The sequence below is a fragment of the Dermacentor albipictus genome, chromosome 5 (assembly GCF_038994185.2).
Source record: "Dermacentor albipictus isolate Rhodes 1998 colony chromosome 5, USDA_Dalb.pri_finalv2, whole genome shotgun sequence".
NCBI classification, from domain to species: domain Eukaryota; kingdom Metazoa; phylum Arthropoda; class Arachnida; order Ixodida; family Ixodidae; genus Dermacentor; species Dermacentor albipictus.
Genome location: NC_091825.1, coordinates 144,030,435 through 144,056,837, shown reverse-complemented (window position 1 = coordinate 144,056,837; position 26,403 = coordinate 144,030,435). Strand labels below are relative to the sequence as shown.

At 46.4% G+C, this 26,403-nt stretch overlaps 2 protein-coding genes across 5 annotated transcripts in view; both read right to left on the bottom strand.

Moving 5' to 3' along the window:
* Positions 1-15,990, bottom strand: part of LOC139060600 (organic cation transporter protein-like) — a 45,627-nt gene extending 29,637 nt beyond the window's left edge. Inside the window, exon 1 of one of the 2 annotated variants that reach the window (XM_070539751.1) lies at positions 15,565-15,990. The gene's annotated coding sequence lies outside the window, so the exon portion shown is untranslated. The remainder of the gene's footprint in view (positions 1-15,564) is intronic. The other variant, XM_070539749.1, reaches the window with a different exon arrangement.
* Positions 15,991-20,607: 4,617 nt separating this feature from the next.
* LOC139060599 (organic cation transporter 1-like) overlaps positions 20,608-26,403 on the bottom strand; it is a 31,031-nt gene continuing 25,235 nt past the window's right edge. For all 3 annotated transcript variants that reach the window (XM_070539746.1, XM_070539748.1, XM_070539747.1), the window contains 3 exons: positions 25,184-25,362; positions 22,412-22,575; positions 20,608-20,739 (listed from right to left, as the gene is read on the bottom strand). In XM_070539746.1, coding sequence (XP_070395847.1) covers positions 20,652-20,739; positions 22,412-22,575; positions 25,184-25,362 — 431 coding nt within the window. In that variant the 3' untranslated portion in view covers positions 20,608-20,651. The remainder of the gene's footprint in view (positions 20,740-22,411; positions 22,576-25,183; positions 25,363-26,403) is intronic.

The window sequence follows — 26,403 nt, the reverse complement described above, 5'->3', positions numbered from 1 at the left end:
ATTCTTTTTTTTTTTTGTACGTGCACAACGCTCGTGCATAAGCAGGGCGCGAAACGCTGTCACTGGCTCCGCTGCAGAGCGGATTGAGCGTAGCCAACACCACCTAGATAGCACAAGGCCTGTCCACTCCAATCCATGACGTCATGCTACCTGGCCCGAAATGTCCATTGCCAAGGCACGCGTGACAAAAGCGGTGACGTCAAATTCACCGCGGCTTACTCGGGAGCATCCCCATTAGATTCTATGGCAGTCGGGCCAGGTAGCATGACGTCACAGATTGAAGTGAGCGGGCCTTGTGCTATCTAGGTGGTGTTGGCGTAGCGCGAGGGTGCGTCCACTTGGCTTCGTCGTTTGCGCAGGCAAACGCACAGCGTGTCTCTGACGTTTCCGAATATACTCTAAACGTATACACGCGCCAGCCATGTTTCCACAATCCATACCGTGTTAGCACGGCGGTGCCGACGGAGCGAACACGCTTCGAGTATCCATATAATTTCTATCGCTATAAACGAGACTATGAGGACATTGGGAGCACGTGCCAGCGCCGTATCGTCCAGTTTTTCTTTCGATGGCATTTATATGGACACTCCAAGAGCACTTCTGCCACCGCCGTGGCCGTGATTTTCCGCACAAAGTGCAAGGGCAATGAAATCGTCGCCGCGCGCAGTAGGCTGTACGAGGAAGTTAAATCGTACGAGATTAAGCCGACAACGGCGGCTCAATCTCGTACGCGCAATGGAGGAAAGCAGGGAGGAAGCGCGCCGTCTTCCGTCGCACGCAAGGCACTTGGACGAGGGGGGGGGGGGAGGGCTTCTACTCCGACTGCTGCTGCGTACGACACGGCCAAACCAATACGCAATCATCACAGAGTCTAGGTAAGCCGTGGGTCTGTAGCTTCGTATGGACTGTGTCCTCGCCGCTTAGTTCGCGTTCAAGCGAGGTGCAGCGCGAAGATTAAGTCGATGTCTGCTGCTGCTGCGCTTTCTCACTCCAGCCTTTTGACAGCGAGTGTCCGCGGTCATTGAGTGAGAAGTGCTCGTGTGTGCTTGCGCTCACGTGACACCAGGCTCGTTAATTTAGCTAGTAAGGGAATGCTTACAAGTTTATACGGCCAATTATACTGCTATCCTTACTTCGTATAGCTGTCTGCTAATTTGTTATCCCAATCAATATTTCGCCTTTCGGGTGAAACTGCGGCTTCTTAACTTGCGCAGAAGAGGGAATCGCGATCGAGAAATGTAATCCCGATCGGGCTCGATCGTAATTGAAGGTGGCCCACATATGATACCCGTATAAAAATTTGATCACTTGCCTGATACGGCAGCGTTGGGCGTCACATTTCTCATCACATTGGACCACAAGCACCTTGTTACGTGCTTATTCTTATCTTTTGATTGAAAACATTAATAGGAGAGGTTGGCGCCTTTATGGCGGTGCTGGTTACTCCTTGTAAGTTAGCCAATTGAGGAAACAAATATGTGCAAAAAGAATTAATAATATCGCTAAATATGACACTCAGTAGAACGCCAGATGTATTAACACTGTACAGTTCAACAATATATGTATTACAAGGTTTTGTGCATGAGTTCAGTACATATGTGCATATATAAAGTTGAATATATTGAATGGCTGAAACACGAAACACAAGTATAAACGCATTGCGTAAAGAAGCACGAGCACCACATAAATTAATTTTGAACACAAAACATCAGTTATATCACCCATTTACCTTATTCGGATAAACAGGAATTTAAGATTCCCCCTAATTTTTTTATTCAAAAAACCTTTCCCAATGAAGAAGTGCTCTTTTCTCAAGGCTTGATCTTAATATTGTTAACATCCTGCGTCGCGTGCGTACAAGAAAGGGATAAAAGTGCATATATTTCAGAAAGAAAGAATTCAGAGTATCAGCTGGATCTTTTAGATAAAGTTTATTTCAACAAAAGACGATACGAACACTGAGTCGGAATGACGGTACAATTCCACCAGGACGATAACATATAGAAAGTACGAAGCATTGTGTACATGGCACGTTTTGAAGAAGTGTCCGAGTCCACACTCAATAACATATAACCACATAGACCCACATAAACGCAAAGTTACACATAAACTGAGTGTCACATTATACAAAATGATGTTCAATATAAAACTGTACACAATGGTTATTCACAATGATGATGTGACTTTACAGTTTTGTGGCGGTGCTATGTAGATGTGTGTATACAGAGATGATCAGCATACTAGAGGACACAGAAATCCCGTGCACCTACATGCATGTATATTCAGTCAATACTTTTGATGGCCTGGCTACAAGAACCAGGGTGGTTGAAAATTAAGCCATACGCGTCCATCAGCCACTCACAGGAAACGGCATGACCACTGTCGAAGAAACTCCTCTTCTCCAAGGAAGGACAACTCATCTGACAGAAACGACAGTAGCTCAGAGTAGAGCCTCTCCTGAAGCGGAAACAGAGGGCGATGGCGATGTCCCGTGGCAATAGCCTCGCACCGGTTACGCCACAGACTAAAGGCCTCTGCAGCAATTAAAGGTAGCACGAAGTGGCCACGTGAGTAGCGACCAGATGTAATAAAGCGGTTAACTCCAAGGCCACGGAAACCACCATGCACAGCCCTCCGAAATACCCTAGTAATGACGCATTACAGCAGCACATGCTTGTTGGATTCTTAAAGGGGGCAATTAAGACACAGCGAATACTGCGGGCTATAACGCACCACTCTACTCTGTCACGCGTTGGAAGTACTTGCCACCCTAAGCGCCACATGAAGTCGCGTAGGTGGCAAGACAGAAATGACACCGTTATTGCATCCCATAACACATTACTGGAACTTGCGTGGCGCGCTAGGCGAACTACAGGAAGCAGTAAGGCTGTCTTTGTATCTACAACACTGTTCCTGAGAGCGTCTACATCAGGACATATACCTGTTGTACGCGGCGATAAAATGCCACAGCCGTAGAGTAAAATGCAGGTGCGTTTAACACTTCTGGTCCGCAATCTAAGTGTACGCCTGGTAGCATGTAACGAATATTGTGCCAAGGAAATAGCAGCCTAGTTTACGCGCGGGTCACTCATCACGCTGTAACAGACGGAGCAGAAATCGCAGAGAAAGCAGCCGGGAGCGGACAGACACAGCTGGGAGCGTGAACCCACCGCGAGAGCGTTGTTGTACAAGCGCCGCGCGACTGACCTGTTCTGTATTACCCGACCAGAAGAAGGAACCAGGAACGGACTGCAAAGACCTAGTAACCCGTAACGCTGACTGTACACCATGACAAACGTACCGTACACAGCCGCGAAATAGAGACTGTGCTAAGGACCTTCCTTCTAGGGGTAAATGAAACCCTTGAACATTCTGAATATTTCACCTTACATCTTCAAGAATTGAGAGGCACACATAGTCTGATATGTCACCATAGGTGTAATCTAGGCGTAAAATACGAATAAAATCACTCTTTTAAAGACGGAAAAGGCGTGTCTATGGGGAACCAACGAACGAATAACGACATTTTGAAAAATTTAGCGCTGCACCTGAAATATTTCCGTACTCAGTGAAAATTCGAAGGCTACAAGATAAGCTGTCTTCATTCCTGAGATACAATGTGATGTCATCGGCGAAGGCTGTCACCTCCAAAACGCCGCTACCAGGCAGTGGGAGACCGCACACGTAAGGTCTCTCAGTACCGAGCACAGAAATGGCTCCGGGCTGAGCACAAGGAGTACTGAGGACAGTGGGGACCCTTCACGAATACCACGAGTGACGGGAAATGGTGCGCTTTGACAACCATCAAGAAATAATGTACTTCGGATATTTGAAGAGGCATTCCTAATAAGTTCAACAAAATCTGACGAAAAGCCAAACGAGGTTAGTACATTAAATATGTAGCTATGCTCAAAGCGATCGAATGCCTTTTCTTGATCTAGTAAAACCAAGAGACCTCGTGCTGACCTGATTAGCGTGTACGTCATTATGCCACGCGTAACGAAAGAAACAAAAGAGAGACTGTATCTCTCTGCCAGGGACCGTGCGTGCCTGATGGTGTTCTATTTATGAAGGCATGAGGCTTCCCAAGCGTCGAGTGACAACAACTGTGAAGATTTCGTAGTTAACCTTGAGAAGCGTGATTGGCCTTCATTCCTCCAGACGAACTGATGATGGATCGTACTTAGGTATAAGCACAATACGGCCGTCCCGAAAACTAGCCGGGAATTCAAAGCTCTCAAAGCAGCGACTGATAACAGATACGAAAATGGAACCAATAACTCAACGGGCAACCCGTGCGGTCCTATAGGGCTGAGCCATGCTTCATGGAATATTATGCTGTCTTTACCTCATCAGCTGCCTACCTTTCCTTTATCATTTGCTCTCTCTCTCTAGTGGAAGGGCGTGCACTCAGACGACGTATGTTAGAAGAACTGGCTGATACCACCACAAAGCTCTGTATAGCCCTTCAGGCCAGTCAGACGACTCCGCTGATGCGTCCATGGCAGCGCGAGCTACGGAGGCCTACGGAGGCCTGAGCTGACGGTAGTACACTAAGGCGGTCAGCTACCTTAGGTGCAACCTGAGGCAGCCCACTAAACATTGTACGAGATCCTCGAGAAGCAGGATCTATTTGCACAGTCATGCGTGCCATGTTTTCAAGATGCGTTACAAAGAGCGAAAAATTACGCGTGGAAGGCGGCGTAACAGGAAGTGCTCTTAGGGCCGCAGAACCTAATGTATACGGTTGTCTAAAAAGCGAGCTTCTTGCATTGCGCAGAACTACAGGGTGTGCACGCGGATTGCGTCTGCATCGCTAAGAAGCAGCAGCTGATAAACCCGATGCCGCGATGAGGCGTTGGAAAGGCCTCCGTAGCTCGCGCTGCCATGGACGCATCAGCGGAGTCGTCTGACTGGCCTGAAGGGCTATACAGAGCTTTGTGGTGGTATCAGCCAGTTCTTCTAACATACGTCGTCTGAGTGCACGCCCTTCCACTAGAGAGAGAGAGCAAATGATAAAGGAAAGGTAGGGAGGTTAACCAGGACTGAGCTCTTCCACTAAATAATGCAGGTACTACTGCACCTTGAGTGCGTCCCATGACTCTGGGTCAGAACTAGAAACAGAGAGGCTCGCAAGACTCTTGACAAACAAGAGCGCGAATGCGTGTCTTGTAGAACGCGGATGTCGAGGCGCCAAGGTTTTGCTGATGAAGCAAATTTCAAGCATAACTGGTCGGTGATCGGAAATATAAACAGGGGATGAAGGTAAAGTTGTCACATCAGGTTGTGAGACATGCTGAGCTAAATTGTTTGGCACATAGGCACAGTGTAACCTGCTTCATGACACACCGCGTCGCCACGTCAAAAGAAATGAAGAACCACGAAAAAGTCTATATGTATCCAGCAACGAAAAGTGCTGAACGAGGCGGCGCAACTACCGTGCGTTGCAGTCAGGTTGACTCCAGCTCGGGCCTTGCGGATCTGCTCGCCTGTCTAAAACACAATTAATATCTCCATCAAGCACCACGTGACTACCGTCCAAGGAATACTCGTCCACGTCACGAAAAAAAAAATCATTGGCCTATTAAGCCACTACAATTCAGAAATCCCGGCAAATTGCCCAGACTGCTCAGAACCCTATTGCTCACTCTCGCACATGCTTTGGCAATGTACCGCGTTACCAGAGGGCCCTCTCTCCAGTGAGCCCGAATGGGAAGAAGCCCTCAAAAGCCCGGACCTCAAACTCCAACTCAAGGCCGTCCAGAGGGCCCAAGAACTGGCGGAGCGTCACCACGTTCCCGTCCCGACTTGGGCGTCGCCTACGGTTTCCGCCCAAGGAGCTCCCCGCGTGCGATCTCCAACGGCTTAGACCCCTCAGGACCTCAATAAAGTTCTTGACTGACTGGACTTAGTGGCCTGCGCGGGTCCGTAGGTGTACAACATACGTAACCTAAATGAAGTTAGTACACAATCAAATGCCAATATCAAGCCTGTCCCATCATAAAATGCAAGATGATTTCGCAAGGGAGCTCTGTTGAAAATGATAATACCGACTCCACTAGAGCGTGACGTCGCGAAAGATAAAAAACAGTCTAGGTTGAAGGTGCGTTTGAAAGCAAGAACATGCCCTATGGTGAAAAAAAAAAATGGTTTCTTTCAAACACAGAATGTGACAACTTTTAGCGCGGACCCGGCTCATAATTTCGGCTTGTTTTAATGTTTTTAAAATGTTTTATCGGACTTCGGAACCCCTGTGCGTTTAATGAAATAATGTTGAGTCTCTGCCATATTTAGATATAAAAGTGGCATTAAACTGACTTGGTCGTGTCGTGTCGTTGAAATCGGCGCTCCGAGAACATATCCAGGGTTCATGACCACGCACGTCACAGAAAGCACTTTGACCCTCCCGAAAAAGGCCAAGGTTTCTTTGGTCATCGCCGGGGCGCCGTCCGAGCCAGAGGCTGATGCATGGGCACCCTTTACGTCTCATGGGACCGCCATCTCCAAGTCGAGTCCATCCAGGCTTGGCGAGAGTCCAACGTTACTGTCAACTCTGAGGCTGAAGCTGTTCTTCGATGACGATGTTGGTAGCAGTTGAGCTGCGGGATCGATGTTATCGCCGCCGACAACTTCGGTAGTCGGGGGCTCTTTCAGACGCAACGGCGCCGTGGTTTTTGCAGAAGAGCCACAAATCGGATGCGGCGGGGTAAGCGACATAATTGAGGCGCGGCGTGAAGCCACAGCAGATTTAGCGGGTGTATCAAGCGTAGAAATCGCAGAGTCGGGTATTTTAGCCATGACTAAAGCGTGGTTGTCATCTTTGTTTCCCCTTTCTCATTCCCCCAGTGTAGGGTAGCCAACCGGACGTTATTTTGGTTAACCTCCCTGCCTTCTGCCATAGAGAAAGAAAAAGACTAAGAGCGGACACTCCGAGAAATCTGGCCTCAAGAACTACGTCACGGCTACGTAACGAACTAATGCTCTCATCAAACGCCAGGGGACGCAGGCGCAAAAAAAGAAAATGTTGTAATGAATTCTGCTCAATCGCTTTACAAAATAATTATTATACACCCAAATTTGGCGTGTTTCTGATACATAAAAACAGAATTTATCGAAGACACCTTCCGTGCTTTTTGTTCTTCATTCGTACTGCCACCAACACCAATCACCATTCGTCCATCGAGAAGAAATCAACGACACCAGCGGCGTGCCAGCGGGAACGTCTCGTGAACGTCGGCTGCGGCGGTGTTCTTGTGTGTGAGAAAGGTGAGTCACGTTTTTAAATGAAGCTTGGAGTAATTGACTTGTGAGTGCGACGAGGTTCGCTAAAAAAAGCAGTTTGCGGCTCTATATGAAGCGGCTAGACGCGAACAATGCGAAAAGCCTGCCCCCTCAAGAAACGCGTAGCAAGAGGGCTGTACATACTAGCTGTAGTTTCTTGCTATCCCCACCGAGAACGGCATAATCTTTGTTGGTTGCGTTCCGTGAAAATAATCAAACGACGCGAAGCTGCCATCAACTTGCACCGGTTCACGGCTGTGCCACATAAAAATTTCTTTCTCTATGGCTGTGCACTGCACTGCGACTCGCAGCTTGTCAGACGCCATCGAGACGCTGCGTCTCGGTTTGCGAGTGTAAACCGTTCTTGCCCAGCGCTGTTTGCGATAACCGCGGTATCGGCGTTCCATTGAAATAGTTCGTGTTGGCGGATTAAAAATGATCTGCTGGACAACGCTTAAGGTCAATATCATGAATTGGACATTTCAGAAAAATTCCGGTTTCGAGAAAATTTAATTCCTAAACCGCGTTTAAATGATCGCCTCACGGTTGACGGTCTTTTCGTTGGCCCGTTCTAGAGGCTGACGAACGCTGGAAAGAACATAAAAGACGCCACACTGATTCAGACCGAAAACGGCGTTCCGGGGACGGGCGCTACCTAAATAAAGAAAGCAGGACGTTAGGCACGCTGTAGCCAAGTTTTGCTTGCTCGTTTCCCTTATAGAGTAAGGGCTCCTGAATATTTTAACGATATTGCTTGCAAACAATGGCATGTGACAAACACCGAGCATAGCTTATTGCGTTTGGTACTTTAGCAAGGTGCGTATCTACGGCGCACGGACCGACGCTGGTGTATGCGTCCGTGCGGATTGTTTATACAGAAATGTAACGGTGAGGAAAAGTCACCAATTACTACTGCATGTACTTATTGCGGCGGCCGTGTTGGGAAGTACTGCGCATTCTAGTAATCTTCGGTTGCTTATCATTTTTTCGTGGCGAAGACATTGCAGAACGTATTGCCGCGTAGGCGTGGCGTGGTGTGGCGCGCATTTGAACAAACGCCTCGTATTTGGACGTTTCGAATGTATCTTCATCACGCTTATGTGAACTGCTATTTTGCCTACCAATGTACTCCTTATACTGAGTACGTACAGGGGTGTCCAAAACTTCACAGGCCGCGATGCCCTCCATGGGATTAAATAGGATGGCGGCCTGGGCACTTTTGAACACCCCTGTACGGGGTATGTATTAACATTTATCCTTGTGAGTCCGGGTTATATGGGTCAGAGGTCAGGATGTGTCGGTATTTTTATATTGTGCATCGGTTCGTTATTCATTCAAAGCGGTTTCCTGGTACAGTTATGACGTGTACATATGTTTTTGGTAATTAATGAAGCGTGCACTTATTGATATTTTCAGACCGTGCTGATGCCATGCCGTCCGGCGCTCCAAGCTACGGCAGCTACTGCTGTGTGTCGTGGTGCTTTGACAACGGCAGAACCTAGAAGAAGCCTATCTTGACTTGGAATAAAAACATTGCGGAAACTCTGTCTCTTTGATACATATGAGCGCTTGTACCAAAACACAGAAGACAAGCACGATGGATGAAGCCGTAGTGAATTATGATTACCTCTATCTCCATCTGTTACAACTTAATCAAAATAAAAATTGCGTCACTACCTCAATTCACACCAAATATTGAACTAGACAAAAGAGTGAATCGCTAAATCAAAGCGACAAATAAAAGCGTTGCTATTTGGGTGACGAAAAGTGGTCGTCTGAAATGACAAGCTTCCGCGACAGCCCAACGTCAGTTACGAGGGGTAATCCAAATTTCGCGCCAGCGAAACCGAAACAGGAAGTGCAGGCTACTTGCTCACATCAACCGCCAGGCGCGCTAGGTTTGATTGGGCCGCTGGGGGTATATGGGAGTGTCCACTCTTAACTTTTTTTTCTTTGTCTATGCTTCTGCTTTTCTTTTTCATTCCTTCCTTAAAACGTCGGTGCGATCAAGACTACTAGAAAGTCAAACACTGCTGCTGCTGTATGGAGCCAAAATAAATTGAGAAATACGACATGTATGGTACCATAATAAACTCCAGTACATTAACTGGGTTTACAAAGGCATGTGGCTGCGTGGTTCTTCAACACTTGTGAACAATGATTGTACTTAATTGCAGACGCCAACCACTTTGCCTTTGACGTAGAACTGTTATAGTATAACGTACCTGTAAAATTTGTGGAAATGTGTGGAAATGTCATAGCTGTGTTTTTCATGAGAAACCCTATAGAAAAGATCTATGCTCTCTATGCTCTGTGTCCATAATTCTGTATTATATAGGATCTTGTATGAAAACCTCTATTGTTACCGTATAAGCTCAAATGACCGTATACGGTTATGGTACGGTCCATATGGGTCTTTTTCAATGGGAAACCGACGAGGAAACACTTTCACCTGGCGGAAACCGGTGCCATGTCGGTGATGGGACGGGGTGAGTAATGGCTGTGCGAATCAGGCCTAAAAGCTCATAAGTAGCGCAGCGCATTAAAGGAGGGAGGTGGGAGGCGAGGTTGCCGGCAAATATATATTGGTATGACTCGACATATGCTTAAGAGCAAGAAACCGGTGGCATCTGGGCTTCTCGCGAGCTGGCTTCCATCTTGGTCTCTGGCTGCGCTGCTGTTGTAAATACAATGTAAACAGTCTCTTTTGTTTGTGTAGCTCCACACGTGACATTTTGGTGGAGGTCGGCGATACCCATCCTCGCCACAGGGCTCGGCAGGGATCGCTACAGCGAGCTTGCCACCACGCCTGCTGGAGAAGAGACTCATCGATGTCGGCTACGACACTCGACACCGCTCCAGTCGTCACGCTTTCCCAGATTCGCTACCTTGGTCTGTTTTTTCAACCTGGATGGCAATGTCGTTGAAGACTGGTACAAGCTTTATGAACGCACCAATTCTAATGACAGGTGGGATCCAACGATCTTGCTCGCTAACTTCGTTTTTTTACCTGAGCGGCACCAAACGCGTATGGTACCAAAGCCACGAAGTCGAATTAACACGTTGGGAAGCGTTGAAAGAAAGAACTTCGCAAAATGTTCGGTAGCCCACTCAGGCGCTCGGTCGTAGGAAAAAGAACACTTTTGCGATCCGTGTTCTGAGACTCGCAGAACCCTACGTCTCATAAATACAAGACGCCCTGGCTCTTTGGCACAAGGCTGACAAGATGTCTGAAACAGACAAAGTGACACACATACTCAAGGGTATCACCGACGACGTCTTCAGCTTGCAGGTTTTAGGCAACGTCTCTGCTATCGACGCTATTATCAATGAATGCTGCTGCTTCAAACAGGCTAAGAGCCACATTATCACGCTCCACACCGAGTGCTTGCACGATACTGCAGCTACGTTGACTTGTGAGGACCATTGCTGCAAGCTAGCCACCTGTAACAACGTAACTCAAATTGTTCGCCGTGAGCTCTAGGCTGCCTATTCGCCTTCCTTCTCCGCCTCGCCTACCTATCCATCAACAGCCGCGATTGCGATGATCCCGGCCGTTGTGCAACAGGAACTCAAAGCATGGCTCTCAACGACGTAAGCTCATTGAGCCGCGTACCCAGGACGTAACACTTTTCTCGTGGTCCTCCTCTTCCCCGACAGTTTTTTTCTGCCACATTTCATAGCCAATCTTAACGCCTTGATTTACAGTTACAACGTGAAGTTATACAGGACTCGTCCGTCACCACACTTCACTCTAGTGGCTGTATAATGTGACAGCATTATAAACGAGAAGAAAAGGGGTTAACCGAGGGGCCCTATTTTTATTAGTCACATCATAAGAAGCCAACAAACACTGAGACCAAGGACAACGTAGGGGAAATTACTTGGGCTTAATAAATGAAATAAGGAAAAGATAAATTAATGGAAAAGAAAGTGGAGGAAGAAACAACTTGCCGCAGGTGGGGAACGATCCCACAACCTTCGAATTCCGCGTGCGATGCTCTAGCAATTGAGCTACCGTGGCGCCATTGATGCCTTAAGGTAGCATTTGTGGGTTTATTGACCGGCTGCCTTCACCCAAAAAGATCACGTTCTCGTGACGCCTGCGGCCGAAAGGATACTTCACGTCCGCTGACAAGGTCAGTGAGTGCTGGCGCTGGCTAACAGTCCCAAGGTTTTACTAGGAAACATAAATACCCAAGAAAATGGCGGGGAAACGACGCCGCGGTTGCTGAATTGGTAGAGCATCGCACGCGAAATGCGAAGGTTGTGGGATCGTTCCCTATCTAAGGTAAGTTGTTCTTCCATCCGCTTCCATTTCCATTAATTTATCGTTTCCTTATTTCATTTATTAAGCGGGAGTAATTTCCCCTATGTTGTTCTTAGTGTCAGCGTTTTTTGGCTTCTTATGATGTGATAGCGTTATGAAACTCTACCATGGACTAATTACGATCAATATATGCTTTTGTTTCTACTTCATGATAACCTGCCAGTCATTATGCCCATATAACTCTACTCCCGCAGTATATGAATCAACAATGTCACCTGTGGTCATCGGAGCACATTCGAGTTGCCTTCTGTTTCTTACTCCTAAACACTATACGTTCATGCAACTGCTGTCGCTATGAAGCATACGACACACTGACCATACATATTGCTAATAAACGCACGCACATAAATGAGCTATGCGAACCTCAGCTGTCGGTTTTACACACCTCCATGATGAGCAAAGGCCGTGAGTGTTGCGCAATCCATCGTGTCCACCTCACTCAAAACTACCAGCGCTCATGTCACCGCTCTCCTTGTCACGTGCATCCATACGTCACACAACTACACTGCTCCTTTCCCACTCCGTCGCTCTAGTTGATCCGCTGAGGAAACGCCTCCCTACATCAGCGAAGGTGAAATCCTTGTATGTGCAGTAATGCTGTCGCATTAAAATTCTTGCGAAACCACGTATACTTGGCGTCCGAATTCACGCCTCAGGGACAGCCCTCTCTCAATAGGCAAAATGTATCTCGAAGGATATGCGTTTGCGGGCCACATGCGCCGGAAGCAATTGAACAAACCGAAATATGTCATAAACGCCATGTTTTGAACACTACTAATTTGCGCGTGTTCTAGAATCTAGGAACACACACTCTCATGATTACACTGCATCCGAGATCGGCCCATGTCATGTCCAAGCGCCTCGTCTGTCTTCTTCTCGAGGTTCGTGCCTTTGAGCGTTTGACCGGCCTTAAGGAAAATGATGCCGTACCAACTAGCTTGGATCCAGACCAATGTCACATATCCATGCGATGGCCTAGTTTTAGTCTGTATATTGTTATCAGATTGAAACATTGATATAAAGCTTGAAAACAGGAGCTAGGTTTAAAAAAAAAGAAACGTATGTTCAGTACTGGAATGAGAGGAAACAAAGCAATAACGTTGCGCAAAAGTTGACAGTCACTTACGTATTTTACGTGATTTTAATGCAAAGTATTAGGACTTATCTAAGTTATCACTATAAATTAAAGCTCCCCCTTAATCCACCTTGATTTAATTTGTACGAACCTTAATGCGCTTTAATTCACCCTAATTCACTTTAATCTATCTTGTTCCATCTTAATCAGCCTTAATACACATTAATCTTATATTGAGAGCAGGCCAGGGCCTACGCCGTGACTTTTCACCATGAGACTTTGTAGTGAGAGCAGGTCCAGCACCGGGAACTGCACGTCATCACTTGGTCACTTGGGATTTGGTACCATCGTATGGTAACGCTGCAGGGACGCCGGATTTTTCGCTTCGTGGGGCATATAAGGATTTCTCCTTAAAATATGCGCACTATGTAGGTAGTTCTAGAGTTCTGCATGAGGGCGTAACTTGGTAGGCTAACCTGATGCCCAAGGGAAAATTGGTTGCCAAGGCAACAAACCAAGCCCCAATGAGATCGGCAAAGCAAAGAGAAAAGTAAATTTTATATGAAACATATATTGAGCGCTAGAGTTCACCATCCTAAGAATGCGTCATCCACCAGGAGTCAAATCCGAGAATTTCTGAAAAATTTCCACTGCGAGCTGTAATTCGTTTAATCGAGAGGATTCGTGAGCTCAGTTTACTATTTTCCAGGAAGAAAAATAGGACGAGTAGGTAGACATAACAAACTGCAAGTAATGACAGAGACATCACAGTTACGCAGATAGAGAGAGAGAAGGGAGGAAAGAAAGGCAGGGAGGTTGACCAGACTGAGTAGTTTGCTACCCTACACGTGAGGAGGGGAATAGGGGAGTGACATCACACAGCGCGTATGTATGCAACTATTTGCGTAAACTGTGCTACTATTTTCGCACTACTAGCGTTAGTGAAAAGAAAGTAAATTTTAACCTGTCTAATGTTTCACTGCACAGAAAAATCTAACGTCTCAGTCTTTTTCATAAAATTTATCCCTTCAACCTAATCCTGCGTGACTGTTTCAATGCAAATAGCAGTATTTGCCTACTTGGGCATTTCGATCCTGCCTGCCTGCCTGTCTATTCTTTTACGCCAGCTCAATGACCAGTTTTCAACGAGCTTGGTAATCCTGGTCATCGTGCCACCATGGTCGTTCCATCGTCGTTATTCCAGCTTCAACATTTGACTCAGTCCGTCATGCTGTCGGCACCAGGCATTCTACACTGACACAGTGGCCGAAATTGTCTAATAGCTCGGAACAGTGATTGTGTGCTCGTGGTTGTGGTGCCTTCGCTGTCGATGCGTCTTTGTCATTTCAGCTTTGTCATCCTACTATTGACATGTCATCGGCGTCCCGCCGTTCTCGTCATACATTCGTCATGCATTCATTGTCATGCGGTTGTCGTGAGGCCGTCGCGGTCGTTCCATCATTGTCGCTGCAGCTTCGTCGCTCGACTCTCGTCATGCCATCGTTGTCACGCCATCGTGCCATCGTCGTCGTACAGTCCTCGCGATGCAGCTGTCATCGTCCCCATACACTCGTCGTCATCCTGTTCTCCACTATCCCTTGTCATGCCATCACCGTCACACATTCATCGTTATTCGTTCCTTGTCATGCCGTTGTCACGATGCCGCCGTGGTCGTTCCGTCGTCGCCATTCCAACTTCGTCATGCCGTTGTTGTCACCAAGTCGTCGTGCTACCATTGCCATCGCGCTGTCATTTTATCATCGTCATCACTTCGGAAACGTCATTCCATTGCCGTCATTGTCATCGTCGTCATACCGACTTCCTCATTCCTTCTTCGTCATTCCGTCGTAGTCAGGCTGTCGTTATTCAATCGGGAATGTGCCACCGTTGCCATGGCGTCGTCCTCATCGCGTCGTCGTCAGACAGTCACGTATCCGTTGTCATGCCCTCGTGAAGCATCTTCGTGATCTACTCGTCATCATCTCATTGCCCCTTAAGGCGTTGTCGTCACGTTTTCGTAGTTATACTATCATCATGCCGTCGTGCTTATGGGTGACTTTAGCAAACTAGTGCCATAGGGGGGCGGGTAATGTGGGCTTACACTGGAGACAGTGTGTGTCGAATGTAACCGAAGTCGCGGGATGACCACTACAATTTCCAAATGATCTTGACTTCAGCAGTGCGGTGTGTCGCTGCATTGCTTGAATGCTAATCACATTTCCGTCGACAATCATCGTCAGATATGTTCCGCCGCATTTTTTTTTCTCCATCGTACATTGCATTTCGCGGTAGGAATCAGTTCAACGTTGCACAAATGTGAAATCCTATTCCGTTGTTCGAAGAACGAGCACACGTGGCGTCCATATTTGATGTCATTTTGTTTAAAACTGCTGTTTCCGATTATTTTATGAAGTAATATTATTTAGTTTGTTAGTATTTTGTATTGCTTACACTTTGCAGTTTTTCGATATTTATATGCTTTTGCAATCACCGCTCCTCTAATACTTCGGCTGTAAGAGTGAATAAAAGAAATTAAATGAAATACGGAGCACGCATCACAGAACGCAGGTATATGACACGCGGCAAAATATGACACCATACCAGGTCGCCGAGCTATAAATTTAGTCTAATTTGAGTAAAATCGCCCCGTATATTTGCTAAACAAGAGTCTCTATAAAGAGCTGATCACGCATTTAGCACTACATTTTAGGTTACGACGTATAGACGTGTGTTGTCGTTCTCACGTGCGTCCTTGTTTTTTTAGCGGTACTAAGTTTCCTCATGCTGCCGCAGAAAACACTACAGCACGACGCCGGCAGAGAGCCAGAGAGAGATCATAAAGCTGATAAGACATAAAAGAAACACCTAACACCCTTACCTGAAAGTGCCTGCTTCCTTATTTTTCTTTAGAGAATTGGTGTTTGGTGTTACCTTTTAAGGGAGCAGTCTTGAAAGATCACAGGCCAGAACCTCGCAGTCACAGGTATACCCAGAGCAGAGAGATACGGTCGCAGACCCACAGCACAAGGGTACACGCAGCGGCGATCACAGGAGCAACGGCTCCAGTAACGACCACTCCTGACTATCTCCAGGAGAGGCCGTCGGAGAGCTTCGGTGACTGACTGACACGTGTGATTGAGGTTTCCTGATTATGAACGTGCCAGCGCGCGCGGCGTGCAACGATGCGTTATTGAAGATGGCAAGATGTCCGCCGGCGTTCAATAACCTGGCACCCTTGCCCACTGGCGCTCTCGGAGCGCACACGCAAAGTCCCCGTCAGGCACTCGACACGGTAACGCCGACGTGAACTGGATCGGTGCGGTGTGGCCGATAGCTACACGCACAGATTAGATGGATGGGGTCGGGAAGGGAGCAGATTTTTTTTCGAGGAGCTCGACCGTCGGACAGCAAGTGCAAGGCGCTAAAGTAGCGATCATTGTTCAGAACGAAGAAGTGGCTGCGGGTGGCGGTGTTACGAAATGGTTCGCGTACATGGGCGCGGCGAATCGCATGTTTCGAAGGCTTCGCTTGGCTATTGGGCGTTGCGCCATTATCGCGCACAGAATGCGTTGCCCGCACAGCACTATCTGCAGCGATTCGGGGCGTTTACTGAGACCGTGGCTCACTAAACGCAAGAGATGAAGTTAGCTTTGCATAACAACTGGGTTGTCTTGTAGACAGCCATGTTAACAAGGAATACACGTTTACGTTAACAATGGTACGGGGATATAGGGACGGGAGACGGACAATCTCGAAAAGCCTAAGACGTTTTCTCTTCTGAGGAGACGGGGGTGAAGGGGGGGGGGAGGGAGAATTTATGACAAGGCGTACGTATACGGGAGAAAAAAAAAATCGGACAATATTTTCTTGGTCTGCATCGTCTAGGAAATGTAGCAATTTCTTTGCAAACTTACTCTGCAAATTATATCAGTGGCAATGTCTCTGAAAACTTTCCAAACTACAAACAACGGGTGTAATTTACAGGTACACCTGGCGCTTAATTAACTCCAGTGTTTCTTGAGATCTTAAATCTGATCACCGGTTTTTGAGGGCACAACCAAAGCAGGTGTCGAGCATCTGACGTCGCCACGGGAGCCGTGCACTTGGGGCACATTCCTTGGCCGACATTTGTCGGTCATAAAGCCCAGGTAGCTGGCCGTGTAAGGGTTTATATGTTACGGTGTTAACTTCCAGCTGGCTGTATTCTGTGTTGTAGCGCCATCAGTGTTTTCTCACATGTTGCGAATCAGAGTCGATATGCGCACTCACTGCGTTCGGTATGTTTATTATTTATTTATAAACAATAATAATAACGTAAAAAGAAACAGTGCCTCGATACAAACGTGACGAAACGGTGAGGGAGATTTGAAACGGCCAACAATGGATGCGCAAGGTATTTTTCTGCTCCAAGAAAACCTAATGACAAACGGAATTGCTTTCGTCAGGTAGTCGCCCATTCTCTCAAAATATTGTAAGCCCTGACGGCAGAGTTTCACACAAAGATAACACTGTAGAGGAAGGGGGCCCTGTGGCTACGAATATTCCTTCAATTGCTTGATTTATTCCCGGGCGCGGACGTTATGAAAGTGCTAGTTAGCAGCTCATACCCGGGTGCTCTGACTCAGAACTCGCTGAGCTCGTGCTGGTAAGCGACTCGGTTGTGCATGATTACAGCGGAGGTTGTCTCGGGTCTCCTTCCTTCGTCCGTTGTTTTGTTTGGCGCCTTTGTTGTAATCTGAGTGGGAAGGACAAATTGCAGCCTGCTCAGCAAGATGACAGGTAAGGCTCGCCTGTCAGAGTACAAGATTGGCAGCTAGTCGGAAAATACGCAAGATCTCAAGACTAATGGCGACGCCTTGATGAAGTTCGCGTACCTTCTCGCCGTGACGTCACGCACTGTGACACCGTCTGCTCGTGTATAAGTGGTTATGAAAAGAAAAGTATAATTGAAGCCGAGATCTCAACCTAGCAAGGCCCGAGAACCTTTGCCGAGCTATAAGGGTCCAGATAGGATAAAATACTTTGAGATCTGTAACGTAACACTGACGTACCACTGCCAAGGTGTTGTTGGGAAATTCAATAAACAGAAAGATTGGCCTTGGTTTTCTTCTCTTTACGCTGGAGGATTTGCCACAAGGCGTAAATATTTAAAAAAAGGTAAATAAAAGCTTCTAGCTCTGCATTTGTGCCATAACTGCAACAGTGTCTTTGCAAACTTATTTATTCATTTAGTTTTGCTTATTATACCCTCAGCTCCAGAGGCATTACAGCGGGATGCGGTTAAATTGGTAAAAATGAAAATAAAGGAGCAATAAAGCAACGTATAGTAGAAGTAGTTGCCTATACAATATTAGCTAAAAAATATGCCTAGGCAGGTCATTCACAATTTAGCAAGTTAAAAATGAACAGTTAACGTCATATACGATATAAGTGGCTGCTTTATACAATATTCGCTAAAGAATGTTAGAAATGATCGTAGTTTACTATGGAAGCAATGTGCGCAGGAAAGCGATTCCACTCTTGGGATGTGCGTGGCAGGTAGAAATGGCCGAAAGAGATTTATTTGTTCTGCATGGCGGAATACCAATCTTGTGACGATGATATAGCCGAGAGGATAAGTAATCAGGAGGCAAAATGAGTTTATCACAAAAGAAGTGGTGGTGAAATATATGATGAAAAAGGCAGAGGCGATGAGATCTCGCGACGTTGTGCTATAGTGATGGCAGACCGAGATTAGATTTCAAGTTACTTACACTCTCAGTTCTGTCATAGCATGAAGCGGGCGGATGTGTTCTGAACCACATTTAAAGAGTGCATTAACTGTTCTTCACTGCTGTGGTGTATTCGAGTGTCGAGCGAACTGCTGTTCTATAAAGCAAGCGTTTTAGTGTTGAAGGCGCTTGTGAAACATTTCCGCGAATGTATCAAAGTATTTGTATTGCGTTGTTAGTTAGCCAGGTAATGTGAGCGGCCCAGGGGAGGTCATTTGTTACGTGAACGCCAAGGTATTTGTAATACGCCACTGCTCCTAAAGGGATGTTATTAAGGTAGTAAGCTTGTAACTCGCGGCTGGATCCTGTTAGGTGCACGAATTTACATGTGACAACGTTCATTTCCAGGGACCAATTTCTTTCACCAGTTCGCATTTGCATTAAGGCCAATTTGAAGATAATTTTTGCCATCAGGGCGAGAAATTTCGCGGGAAATGTTGTTGTCCATCACTCAATGGTCTTAATTTTCAGATATAGGTCTGGCTTCAGTCCAGCCTTTCCTAATTCTTAAGTTCCATCACCCACGTTCAAAGCACGTCCAAAGCAGGTGTGAAGCACCACAAGTAATCATACTTTCCCCTCTGAATAAATGTAAGTAACCTTTTAAAATAATGTTTATCAGTCTAAACTTGTTTTGTGCGGCTATTTAGCATCCCTTTAGTACGGTTTCACAGTGTTTTGCCTTTAGATAGATGACCTACTTATTAGCGTATCACTGACTTGAAACTCTTACCTCAAGTTATATGTGAGGACCAGCAAGCGAGGCCTTTAGCCGATACATATCTGTCTACTGTTTCTTGCCATCCAGGGATCGTATTCACAGAGCTTCTCATATGATGTGAGATTGACGATTGCAGTAAGGTCATTTGAATATTATCACGCCGATCATTGTCATGAGCGGTGGGTACGTGCTACCAGAATGCCGGCCAATGAAGAAATTCATCGTGGAATGCGTGACAGTGTTAAATATATACAGAGAAAATAGGAAAAAAGCGGTGACTCGCCACTAAAACGATATCGGGATAACATATACACATACATATATCAGCCAAATATTCGCGGCAGATGCGCGAAAGAAAGCTGATCATGTCCTTGCAGCTAAATAGCCAAACTTTTTATCCTGTATAGCATGAGAGAAAGATGGCTTAAAATACCTTTGCGGTAGGCTTCACCTATCTCCCAGGTTACGCTTATTCTCCTATTTGTACTCGATGGTCGTCTTCTCTAGATGAGGCAAACAGCCACATGATCTACAGCGAATGGCAATTTGCGTGGAAGCATTGCCCCAAAGAGAAAGCTCATTTTCTCGAAGCCGCATATTCAGACACCACTCCGTTTGGCCGACGTACTTTTTGTCATATGATAATAGTATGGTGTAGGCAGTGCCATTTGCGCGTATTTGTACAAATGATTGACGGAACATCGAGTTTCTGTGCCTGGCTTGCGGGATAACATTCTATCAACCAGGGAGCACACCTTGCCTGCCTTATTTCGGTCAGAAAACAGCACCGTGCGCCGTTTCGCGCAGGTATCCTATGACCGCTCGCTTTTGCTTCTTGTACAACTGTGTTGCATCAGACTCGCAGCGATGGGGACGCTTAACATCAGCAATAATTTTTTCTGACAGAGAAAAGAACACACAGCTAGGAACGCCAGCAAGTTCCGGGTGAGCAACCTGTGCATGAAAAGCACGAATCATGAGGAAATTCGCTTGCACAAGGGTAGTATCGTTAGAACCGGTTCAGATTTTTGCGCAAGAAGCACCGAATATCACATACATTTCAGATATTACTTTGAACACCAATAATGCGTCCGACCCAACCCATAAAAAGGCTGGCGTGCACAGCAGCCCGTACGTGAGCAACAACAATAACATTGTCACGATATCATCAAGTTGTCGTGTGAGCCCTATCCTGACATCTTGAGAAGGTTGATGGTCGTCGGTTGTTTTCCCCAAAATAGTGTAAGGTATTCTAAGCTATCTATTTCACAGTATTATTAATGAGCATGCTCCTACACACGTGAGTGCGTATAAGGATCTAGGAGTTCCAAGGGTCGAAGCATGGGTATCGAACCTTGACTTTTCATTTTCTTGCATTGGCACGATGTCATGTCCTGTATGTTGTCACTTTGTGTTGTCACGAGGGCTTCTTTGTTTAGAATGGTTAATCGTACAAGGCATCTGAACAGTCATTCAGGCCTCAGTCTGCAGGGGTCGTAGTTCGAGGGTCTTCTCGCCGTTTTCTCCGACACGCCTGGGCCGCTTCGAGGATTCCTCTATCCTGTTCACAAAACAGACATTCCGAAGCTTTATTACTATGCATACATGGCAGTGGTCGTCACATATTGATACTCACATTCAGTCGTGCACTAGTAATGGTAACATATTTCAATAATTGCCCTATCCTGCTTCGCTAACGCGAACTTGCGCCTAACTAGCGGAGGATGCGGACATCGTTCAATGAAGACGAAGTGCTTACCGATCACGCTTGACCATGAAATAGTAAAATGCTATCAATGAGTGAACGCCATCCACATTTAGTTGCTGATATGACACCCTATAGATATACGTATGTGCTTTAAGTAAAGGTAACGCCTTTCTTAGCCAGGAGAGAGGAAAGAAAAAAAAAGGAAATTGAAGTGAACCTAATGAGACTGACACCGGTTGGCTCGTCTACACGAACGAAGAAGGGGTGGAGGAGAGAAAGAGATATGAATGAAGACAGTATACAAGCTGTTCGCAGGCGTTGCAGGTGACACACGTCTGCACGGTCACCGTAAAAAGAGCTTTGCAAGCGTGTAGTCAGGCTTATGTCACGTAGGGCTCTCTCGCCATGGCTTCCAAATCAACTTTCATACTAAGCGCCCTTCTCTATATATACACGAAAAACAGAAGGTACCAAGCTACGCACACTTATCGCACGACACTCCTCTCGAGCAAAAAAGCTCCTGGAAAACCTTGCGGAATTTTTCGTTTGTTTGTGGCTGGTTCGTTTAAGGCCAAATTACACGTACGCTTGCCGGTGCGCGACAGCTCGCACCCGCACGCCTACGCCAGGGCAATTGCTGAGCGAAAGATCGAACGAGTCGAAGCGTGGCGCGATCACGGATATATAATCCACACAAAAATTTGGAAGATGCTTAAGCTTCACTTTTAAGAGTGGAACGTGATAGCATTCAAAGATCGCTGACTGCTTTTCACGCTTCGCGGCAACTGCAGCTTATGTAACCGTAATGTTTACCGGGAAGTGCTGGCGGCGAATGCTATGTACGAAGGCGAGCTTTGTTCTGTCTTTGATGGTGTGCAAGGAACCGAGGGGGCCACGCCGCTCCTACCAAAACAGACCTCGAACGGCAGCTGGAAAACGCTGTCGCGTTAAAAAGTGTCTGTGTTTGAGTTAGCGAGTAACAGAATTATGTTTTATGTTTTATTCAAATTACAGTCCGACGCTATGATGTCTGTCGGTTGTGTGTAAGTCGTACCTTAAAATTTTTCTGACGTATTTTACTCTGAGAAATTCAAATCAGCAACTTCTTAGAGCTATATGGAGGGCCTGCGTGGTTGGGTATGCGTGGTTCGGAATGATTATTTCCAATACGATAGTCGACAGGGACGCCGGCGCCGGATTTCCTGCGACGCGGGCGGCCCTTAACGCTGTCGCGTTAGTATCGGTGCACCGACTCATGGAGTTTCCTACAAAAATTGTACGCTCCGACTGCCTCACAAAAATACGAAACGATGACTACTAAGGCGAAAGCAGTGAGCCAAGTGGGCGCACGTCTTGTAGTTTGAAACCGGCATTCCTCGAGAGCCGCGACAAACGCAAGGCGCGCGGGAGCGAGCTTCCGCGCGCCGGCAAGCGTACGTGTGGTTTAGCCTTTGGGCTCGTGCGGCAGTACACGTTAGCTTGACTACGAGCGCGCTTTGCCTGCTATTTAGGCGAGGTTCCGCACCTGTTGAATGAGAAGAATTTTTGGTTATTGCCAAATTTCTCGGCGTCTTCAACCGTCTGGCAGAGCGGGTATCCTTTGGTCTCGGGTAGCCACGCTGCTGCGATACCTGCAGACATTGTCACCACGGCGAGGAATAGGAACGGGATCCAGGCACCGTACTTCCCCTGCGTCACGTCGGGCGATAATAATAATAATAATAATAATAATAATAATAATAATAATAATAATAATAATAATAATAATAATAATAATAATAATAATAATATGTAGGTGGTAGACAGCGATATTACGCGGCGAGAAATAAACGCGCTGATATGCAATATGGCTTGTGAGAGAGAGGTGAAAGAAAGAAAGGCAGGGAGGTTAACTAGAACTACTCTACAGTTTGCTACTCTACACTGGGGATGGGGCGGGGGGGCTCAGTCTCGGTTGACATACATGACTCCCATGCATACCTACTGTTTTCTTTTCTGTGCTACGAATTACTAATTCACACAATAAGCTGCCGCGCGTATTGATGCTTTGCTATTAAGGGACTTACATGGGCTTGTTGGTTGCTAGCTTGATGAAACATGGTTATAATGGCTCGTTTTGAGCACATGACACAGAAAGAATGCTCACAGGACGGCGACTGTCCTGTGCGCATTCTTTCTGTGTCCTGTCCTCAGAACGTGCCATTATAACCGTGTTCCATGGCTTCATGCTTTGCTCTGAGCTTTATTCCAGCGACATACCAAGGGCAACAACGTTTGCCGAACTTAGAGGTCTTCACTCACCGTAAACATTCACTGCACTAAATTATGAAGTGTTTTGAGAGGCTTCAGTGCTGCTGTGAGAAGCTAGTTAGAGTTGGCCTTTACCAGTTTCAATTTAGATGACAGTTTACCCAACTGGTAACCCAGCCGCGGGCAGACAGCGCACTGCGGCTTCGTGCTTATGGCTGTCGCAGCGCGCTGGCATGCCCACTGCTGCGTGACGTAAGCAGAACGTCGCTTCGAGAGGCGCGGCCTTGCGCTCGCTGCAGCTTCCCAGTTTGTCAGACGAAATTCGTGGTGGCACAGTTTCGCAAGGTAATCGCATTTTTCCCAGATCCAGAAGTTGATACGGCTTTTACGAAGAGTTCGCTTTAATTTCCCATTTACAATGGGCCAGCTTAAATTATTACTTTAAAATAAAATTAGTATATTGTTACTAAATTAGCGACTAATTAACACACGTCAGTCGTCACACCGCGGTCGGCACCACCGAAGGCATGTCTCTGAAGTAACTGCCAGTTCATATCAAAACGGCTATTTTTAAGTATTACTTAAAGTCTTCGTGGAAATACCAGGTATAGTGAAAGGATGCGGCTCTCTTTCCTTTATTTTTCCAATGTAATATTTTACCTTCTTAAGGTTTTGCAATAGCATCGACTTAATATGACAATCTGACAATATGACAATAAGCGGCACTTTAAATCGAATGGCCCCCAGTGTTTTGTTGGCAATCATATTTCAGTTGCGTTGGTAACTGCACTTCCGAGGTAGTACTCACTACTAAGTTAGTCCTATTAATGAGCTTCGGCAGGTATCTAAGAGTACTAGCTATCACTTTAGTACCTTCGCTTACTAAGAAGGTAGTTCTTTTTCTGACAGGTAACGTGCTAGTATTTACTTTGTGAATATGACGACCTTCTTTTTTTTAAAGGGTGTTCCAAATACTCGGCGCAGCTGGCGGAGAGCGCGGTATCCGTACGAGGATCGCGTAGTGCGTGACAGGGCGAAACGCGCGTACCCACAAACACAGAAACGCAGAGCACGGCGAATAAGCAAGCTGACGACGGCTCCGCGAACACGTGAGCGTGCATGGTGCGGCGGTCACGTGTACTTGCTCGCGACTATCGCGCTTCGTCAGGGGTCAGGGTGGCACACCGCCCGCATTATCCGCGAGGTCGAAGGCGGCTGTGAATGGCGGTTCATAAGATTGGCGTAGAATGAAGAGGAATGCCAGAAATTTTAGTGGTCCTGGTCACTTATTCTGGTGATATCGCAGCTGTACGCGAAGCATGGAAACTTTTGGGTATCTGCCATTTCATCGACATTTCTCGCAGTCGGAATTTCCCAATATCAAGAGCGAAATAATTTCTACATGAGAAGTGAAAAAAAAACAATATGCATATACATTTCAAATGAACCGGTATTTCGAGATATCAGAGGTTGAGCTAATGAGGGTTTACTGTACTGCATTGTATACCAACAGCGCTAAAGATGGAACTTTGCGAGTTTAAGAATGTTTCCCCGAGCCAAAACGGACCAAATAGAAAAAAAAAAGACTGAAATTCGCGACATCACAGTGACGTTGCGATGCTGGGGTTCCGACGCAGTATGAAATTAAAAAAAAAATTACCGTCATTTTTTTAATGATCACTATATTGCCAGAAAGTTGACAAAAAGTAGTTTCGAAAATTTTGAATTAGATTCTAGGATTTCACGTGCCAAAGCCAGGATCTCATTACGAGACACGGTCTAGTGGGGTACTCCAGATTAACTTTTGAGCACCCGGGGTTCGGTAACGCGCACGCAAATTTAAGTAAACGAAGGTTTCTTTTTTTTTTGTGTGCATTCCGCTGCCACCGAATTGCGGCAGCCATGTCCGGGTATCACACCCGCGGCCTCGAGCTTAGCAGCACAACGCCACACAGACCGAGCTAACCGTGGTGCGTGAAATAAAGCTTTGGAAGAGTAACAGTCTAAGCTGATTCTTTCACTTTTTGTGGTTTTTTGGCGCACTCACCACGTATACGATGTAAGGCACCGACGCCGTGAAGACCGCGGCCAGGGAAGGGAGCACACCCATTGAGAAGGAACGTAGCGGCGTGGGGAACAGCTCGTCCGACTGTTGGTACATCATCATGTAAGCCGCCGTGGTCGAGAACTTGGCCACGATGGAAGAGATGACGTGGACCGTGCCGGCTGCGTCAGATGCATTGTAGCCGGAAAAGTTTTGTTATAAGAGGAAGCTGATTCGGACGAACGTGGGAGAGGCGTTCATCCTTCAACCTGCATGGCTAATGGCGTGGTCGCGTTTAAGAACCGCAATGTTTTAATACCGGGTGTCTGAGCCTAAAGGGACACTAAAGAGAAACAATAAATCAGTTTAGACTAATGGATCATTGTTTGAGAGCCCTGCAGGCAGTCATTTCAAAAAATAGTTTGATTATTACATGAGAAAATGAAGGTCCAAGTATCAGTATTTGAATTTCGCGCCGAAACCCCAGCGCCGGTACGTCAGCGTGACGTCAGGGATTCCAAAGTATGTTTTCGCATTTGTCCCGCGTTGGCTGAATAAACGTTCTCGAAAATTGCATGTTTAATATTTTATTCCTTTAGAACACAATTTAGTCAATCTGTACCGCTGTATATAATTAGTAGGCCCTAGAAGACGCCATCAAAATCCATGACGTCACAGCCCCCTGGTGCGGGAACTCAAGTAGGCGTCGCCACCCGTATTTCGTTCTTGCGCTTTTTCTGGCTTACCAAACGTCTTATTGTTGTTAGAGTGGTGTTCTTGGTGTTGAATAACGGTAATTTACTGATGCAGAAGAAATTATTTTTCACTTTAGTGTCCCTTTAAGCAGAGTCATAAAATGTTTTTGAAAGAGGAGCCCTCTGTGGGTACGAAACAAACTGTACGCATTGAGCAACCTACTGGAGACGCCTGTAGTATATATTGTGTCCTTATAAAGGGCATAATCAGCACCGATTATTTACAAATACTTAATTACTAAATTTGCATCCCCAGTCGTGGTTCGTAAATCATATTGAAGACACCATATTAAATTGATTGCTTAGCGTAACCACCAGCACGGCCTTTCTTTTTTTTGTTTTTTGCTACATGCTTAAATGAAACCTCGAGGAACGTTTAAAAAGTTGTTGCTAACTGGTTGCCTGCTTGTCCAAGATGGATGGGTAGATCGAAAAACTTTATTGAGGTCCATTAGGTCGCGCTGGTTT